Source organism: Poecilia reticulata, linkage group LG19 (genome assembly GCF_000633615.1).
Source record: "Poecilia reticulata strain Guanapo linkage group LG19, Guppy_female_1.0+MT, whole genome shotgun sequence".
NCBI classification, from domain to species: Eukaryota; Metazoa; Chordata; class Actinopteri; order Cyprinodontiformes; family Poeciliidae; genus Poecilia; species Poecilia reticulata.
Window position 1 is genome coordinate 15,399,047 of NC_024349.1, and position 6,333 is coordinate 15,405,379.

Consider the following 6,333-nt stretch of genomic DNA (forward strand, 5'->3'; position numbering starts at 1 on the left):
TTTTTTTTTTTTCTCATTTTCATTTCAGTCCTTGTAAACTTCACATTCTTAGTATATTTCAGTGAAGGACACAGGACAGTGTCTTAACAAAACACACAAACTGGCAAAAAAAAACCCCACAAACATTTCAAATAGTTTTTTTTATTTTAATAATGGGACTTGTTGGGGAAAAAAAGCACAAATTCTTTTCTTGTTTAGAATATATAGACAACATCATACAAGATCTATAGAATTGACTTTGAATTGTATTTATGAATAAAGCTGAAAATGCTAGTATAAAGTTATCTGTATTTTGTCCATCGCTAACTACTTTAAGTATGATATAAATACAAGTTAGTGATATTAAAAAGACCCAATGGTGCTTATAAACTCAGCTTCAAAATCCATTTACATACTTAGGAAAAAAAAAAGCATTAGTAACTAAATAACTCTGGCATTGCATTTAAAAAAATATATAGTCCTAAACAGGAGTTATGCAAATCACTTCTAACTAGATTTACAAACAACAGCTGATACTATTAGAAGATCTCAAACTGACATTATCTTAAAAATATTTGGACCAGTAGTTCAAATGATTTAAACATGTGACTCAGAATATTTATTGTTGGTCTCTTTCACTAATTTCACATCTTCTGGCAATTCAAGATTGCATCAGGTTTTTGTGCTAAAGTTGGTGGATGCACAGATTCATATAGCAACCAAAGTTGTAGCACAAGTTTAGCACTCGAACCATTTTGATAAATAAGACATGTTGATACGAAAGTAACTTTTGTACAATACTGTATTCTGCTTTGATATCATCATCATCATGACTTGGCCATTATAACCATTCTGTTACGGTGATGTACTGTAAAACCCATTGTTTTGTTCACCCATAGGAGGCGCTGGTGTTTTCATATGGGACAGGTGGCCTACATACACTTCCACTGCATTTGGTGAGGTTCCCAAAGCTGCCTGCTTTTAATGTTTGTAGCCGTGTAGGTGAATGGCTCCAAAGTGGCTTCCATCCAATCCTTAACCCCAGACTCTCATTTTTATTGTGGGTTTAATGTGGCACTCTACATCATTTTAGCAGCAAAACATGGTTTCTTTCTGGTGAGGTGTGGCTACACAGAGCTTCTGTCCTAAAACCTCAACTGATTGGTTAGTCCCTTAGACAAACTGACCTTTTCCATTTTGTACTGATGGTCTATTAACTGTGCACGCTTCTGTTTTTTGCAGTCATGCTTTTGGTTATTGTTGACCATTTTGTCCATGTGTACTTGTGTCGTGTTGTTCCCTGAGCACATCTGCATGTGTGTTTGATGTTTAGAAAGGGATGACTTGGAATCACACAGGAAAATTGTTGTAATGTGCAAGTACGTCCCAATAAATTAGGAGACTTATTTTATTCAGATCTAAAAGGGAAAATCATATTTTACAAATTTATTGTAAACGACGTGGTATATTTCTGTTAGGTTGATGATTATGGCCTAAAGTTAATGAACAAAACTTGTGTATATATATATATATATACACACACACACAACTATAACATCACATTAGACCAGTGTTGTATATCATGGCCTATATAATCACATGGAGAACTGATTACTTGACAGTTTTCCCACAGGCAGTTATTCCACAAGGAGCATAAGTCACAAAAAGGTTGCCAAAACAATCAACGTCAGGTTTAAATGAAGAAAATAATGTGTTCGGGAAAGGTGAACCAGCAACAGGGATGACCTACAGTGGATTGTAAAGCAAAGCCCTTTTAGGAAGTTTGAAGGTATTCCTGAATTGTTTATCGTAGCCAGAGCCAGTTCTTCAAGAGCCACCACACGCTTACAGATCCTTGAGGTTCAGTGTGAATTTTCCAGTCACTGATGATTTAGGGGAGAAATGTTATCTGCCAGTGCTGCTGACCGCGCGTGCATGCACTGCATGGTCAATTGGACATTCTTTACAGTACGGTGACAACTCTGTCTAAAATATAATTTTCAGTGAAACGGAAATTTAATTTGCCATAACTTTAAGCCATCATGATCAAAGTTGACCAGAAAGAAACTCTTAAAATACATCACTCTATGTGTGAAGAATTTGCATAAAAAACAAGTTTTGCTATTTGAACTAAATGAAAAAAATGATTTTGATGATATTCTGATTTATTGAAAGCTACTTATACCGCTTCAACATAATAATTGTCCACAATGAAAAATAAAAATATGTTAACTCAGGACACCGTCTCTGTTTTGTCTTCCAGGGCAGCGACAGTGAGTACGAGGTCGACCCAAACCGACAGAAAACCCACTCTTTTGTCAACCACTACATAAGCGACCCGACCTACTACAACTCCTGGCGCCGCCAGCAGAAGGGAATATCTCGAGCGCAGGCCTACAGCTTCACCGAGTCCGAGTCGGGAGACCCGGAGCACCACGCCCCGCCACCGCTGCCCCCGCTACCCCCACTGCCACCGCAGCTCAGTTCACCCAGCCCTCAGCCTCAGCAGGCCCAGGGTCAACCCCAGGGTCAAGGCAACCTGTTTAGGCCCAAAGGAAGTCGGACTCCCACCCCCTCCCAGCAGAGCTCTAACACCTCCAGCCAGCACAACACCCTCTACAGGCCCCCCAGCAGCCTGGCCCCTGGGTCACGGGCTCCTATTGCTGGCTTCTCCTCCTTTGTGTGAAAAGTGCTGAAAAGGACCAAACTTTCTGGAAGCATCAAATACGTGTTGAACAACACGGCGTCGGAAAATGCAAAATCAGCCTGATAAATCGATCTCAGCCGTCTCTCGCCTCTTAGAGTGTTTTCATTTGCTCTCATGTTACTTCTTTTGTTTTTGGATAAGCAGACTTTTCAAAGCACTTGTTCTTGTTTAGCGTGTGGAAGTGTGCCATTGTAGACTCGGTTTTTGCTTTCAGCAATTCATAAGACATGTCCGCAGTTATTTTAATCACTGAACAACTTGCATGACTTCTTGATTTTTTTTTCTTTTCTTTTTTTTTTGCTCTTTTGAAACACATTCATCAGTAACCTCTGTACAAAGTCACCAGTCTTTGAAAACACAAAAAACATTTACTATATATATATATATTAATTATATATATATAAATATATATACTGCATATATATAGTGGAGATACCGAGAAGACAAAATTGAGTCGGTGGACAAAATCAGTTTCATTGATGGAAACTCGTGATGAAGAGAAAAAACTCAATTTGTCTCCGTGTGAAAACAAAATATGAAGGATAAAAAATGGAACTAAGCACCAAACTGACGCAACATTTCACATGTTGTCCTGGAACATTTTCAGTGGACATTCAGGACACAAATCTGCATTACTGTGGAACCAACTCTTTGGTCTGAGAGCACACACACACACACACACACACACACACACAGAAAAGTCAAACAGCATTTTGTTACATTGGGCCAAACGTGGCTCTGCTGTGCCTGAGAGACTCTTCCAGATCTATGAAATGAGTGTATGTCTGTTTAACGGAAAAAGGTTCAAGTCTTTTTGTGAGAGTGTCCTGGTGGAACAAAACTGTCTTGATGGCTTATTTATGACATCTGGCACCAGTTGTTGACCACACCACTCGCGGCGCCCTTCTCCGTGGGCTACGAGAGCCTCCTTTTACTCCCAGCAGATGGGCAAGGCGGCGGGGGGAGGGCTTCGAATCTTCTCCGCATACACAACCCATTTTTCACGTTTGGCCCCTTGGCCGGCTCTCATATAAACACATCAGTCTCAATCTACTGAAACGCTTTGATATTCAGCCTCCGAGTTGAAGTTTTGAAACTGTGGACACATCTGCTGGAAGTGCTTTGGTGTGATTTTGTTAAGAGGAAAAAAAAGGGGGAGAAATATTTCTATCTTCTCACCTTGTTGCTTAAACTGTTTTCTTTCCTGCCACTGATCACTATCGCTGGGCGGCACTGAACCTGTTCAACAGATGATGTCATTGAATTGCCTCACTTCTCTCCCTTTCGTGTAATCAGCCATTCTGTAATATCCAGGTGTGACTTTGCTCTAAAGCGCGCGTGTGTGTGTGTGCACGTGTGCATGGGCGTGTGTGTGAATGATTACACTATGTGTACGTCAAGCTTTACAGATCATTCACTGTAAGTCTGTGTATAAACGGATCGTCCTGCAGCTTTAAACCTGCCTGGAGCTTTGCCGCAGAAGGGCGGGCCGACGTCTGGCCACCTGTGAGGCCGACTTACAACGCTATAGTGAAGACTCGGTGATGTGTTGCTAGTTACCATAGTTCAAAAAAAAAAAAAAGAGACTGTCATCTACTTTTTTCCTTTTAGGTTTTATTTTAAGTTTTAATGTGGGGTGATTTCATTGTACGCAACAAAAGCTTATCATGCAGAATCTGAATGAATATATTATCACAGTACATTTCTGAAATAAATTATTTTTCAATGTTATTCCGTCTTTTTTTTTTCAGCTCCACAGGTCTACAAGTGCAACACAACAATAAGTCTTTTTGTAATTTGAGTCCTTAAAGTTTCATTAGTTGCCCTATAAGTGTTCATTTTTAAACTTATTTCTGTGCTAATAATTCTCGACGCAGCAATCCAGGGTCTGATTCCTTACTTTGTAATTTTTGCTGCATGTCTTCCCCATCTCTCTCTGCCAAATTCCTGTAAATACTGAAAGTAGTGCTACAAAAATTGCTTAAAAAAAAAAAATGTTATTTTGGGTCATCAAACAAATCACGTTAGAATGCTATGACATGATACAGTCCTGGCTAGTTCATGTTTCAACTTTTGCTGCAATGTATACACTACAGCAAACTCTGTTGCCTCAGCAGGCCACATTCCTCCAAATGTGATTTTCTTTCTCCACATGATAAAAAAACGGAAAGAAAAGAAACTTAGTGGCAGCAGTAGTCATATCATGCCTTACTATTGTCAAAATAGTAAGGCAGGATATAAATGTAACTTATAAGTTACATTTTTTATGTGTTTTTTATTTTGCGACTGCCAACACAGATGTAAACACGGTTACTGTGGTGAATATATTTAATCTCATTTCAAACATTGCAATTGCGTATGTAGTGTGCTGAGCTACTTGTGTGACCGATTTCTGTGAATGCATTTGATCTGTCTATAGTTAATTAGCTGATCAAATACAACCTGATTGTTGATCGTTACTCAAGGAACCGTTAAAACGGATCGGTGCAGATGATGCAAAATCCCGTTAGCTGCTTACAAATGTCCCTCTCACGTTGTTCTGTGCTCCTACATAAGCACGACTCATTAGTTCAATACAATCTCTAGCCAAAAAAAGAAAAAAAAACTGAAATTGTTAGATGCAACAATATAAAACACGAGGAATTTTCTTGTCTGTTTGTAAAGCATGAGGAAGGTCTTGGATGCTCTACATTTCGGAAGCGCTCAACACATACATCTAAATCAAAGACACATGCAGAGCGTCAGATGCTGCTAGATGCTAATTGGATCACAGTCAGTCACTTGATCCAGGGCTAACCCACTAAACACACAGGCATGAGAAAAGAGGAGATTAGATGGGATAGGATGGGACAGGGAATTGGAACGGGAGCTTCCAGAGCGCTAATCCCCTTTTTTGAAAACACATGGGAAATTTCTCTCTGTCTGTGGAATTGTACTCAAGAGGTGTTCAGCTTGCAGAAAATATTTATTTGTCTCTGTTCCCACCCCTTTTAGGCAATGGATGACTGAGCTGGTGGTCCCTCTTTAAAAGGGAGCCCAGGGTACTAAATAGCCATGATGAGCTTTGAGAGCCCACAGTTTGAATATTAAGGCATTCAGACAGAAGGTGTAGTTCAAAGGACTTTGAAGCCATGAATTAAATTGCCTCATTTGTCAGTTTCACTCAGGGTGGGTTAGGGATTTGAAGAGGATATACTGGTAGTCGGTGAAAGGATAGTAGTTTGTGTAAAAGGAGGTCCCTCCCACCGTCCTTTCTAATGTACTGTTTGCCAGCAGTTTAAATTGTTTATACAATAAATGTGCATTATGCTAGCATTATCTCCAGCTTTTTGGAATGAACCCTCTCGCCCACTTTTCCTGCAATTTGAAAGCAGTTTACACCAAAAAAAAAGGTCATTCAGGGATTTGAGGCAGCTCAGAATTGTGATATAAATTACAAAAACTGCTACATGGAACAATTTCTTGTCTAGTAACAGTGTGACCTCCTCTGAGGGGTTTCCATTAAACAAAAATATACTTTGTGTATTTTTTTTATTGTAGAATCCCAGGCAATAAGCAAAGCACTGGGTACAAAAACCACACAAGGAAGCAATAAATGAAAAAGAAAGACTGCTTCACGGAAAGGGACCATCAAAGTTCTGTTCCAG

At 39.5% G+C, this 6,333-nt stretch overlaps 1 protein-coding gene across 1 annotated transcript in view; it reads left to right on the forward strand.

Annotated features, from left to right (window-relative positions):
• sdk2b (sidekick cell adhesion molecule 2b) overlaps positions 1–4,417 on the forward strand; it is a 312,139-nt gene extending 307,722 nt beyond the window's left edge. The window contains exons 42-43 of the mRNA XM_017310701.1: positions 879–935; positions 2,243–4,417. Of these exons, the coding sequence (XP_017166190.1) occupies positions 879–935; positions 2,243–2,665 (480 nt within the window). The 3' untranslated portion in view covers positions 2,666–4,417. The remainder of the gene's footprint in view (positions 1–878; positions 936–2,242) is intronic.
• Positions 4,418–6,333: the final 1,916 nt, after the last annotated feature.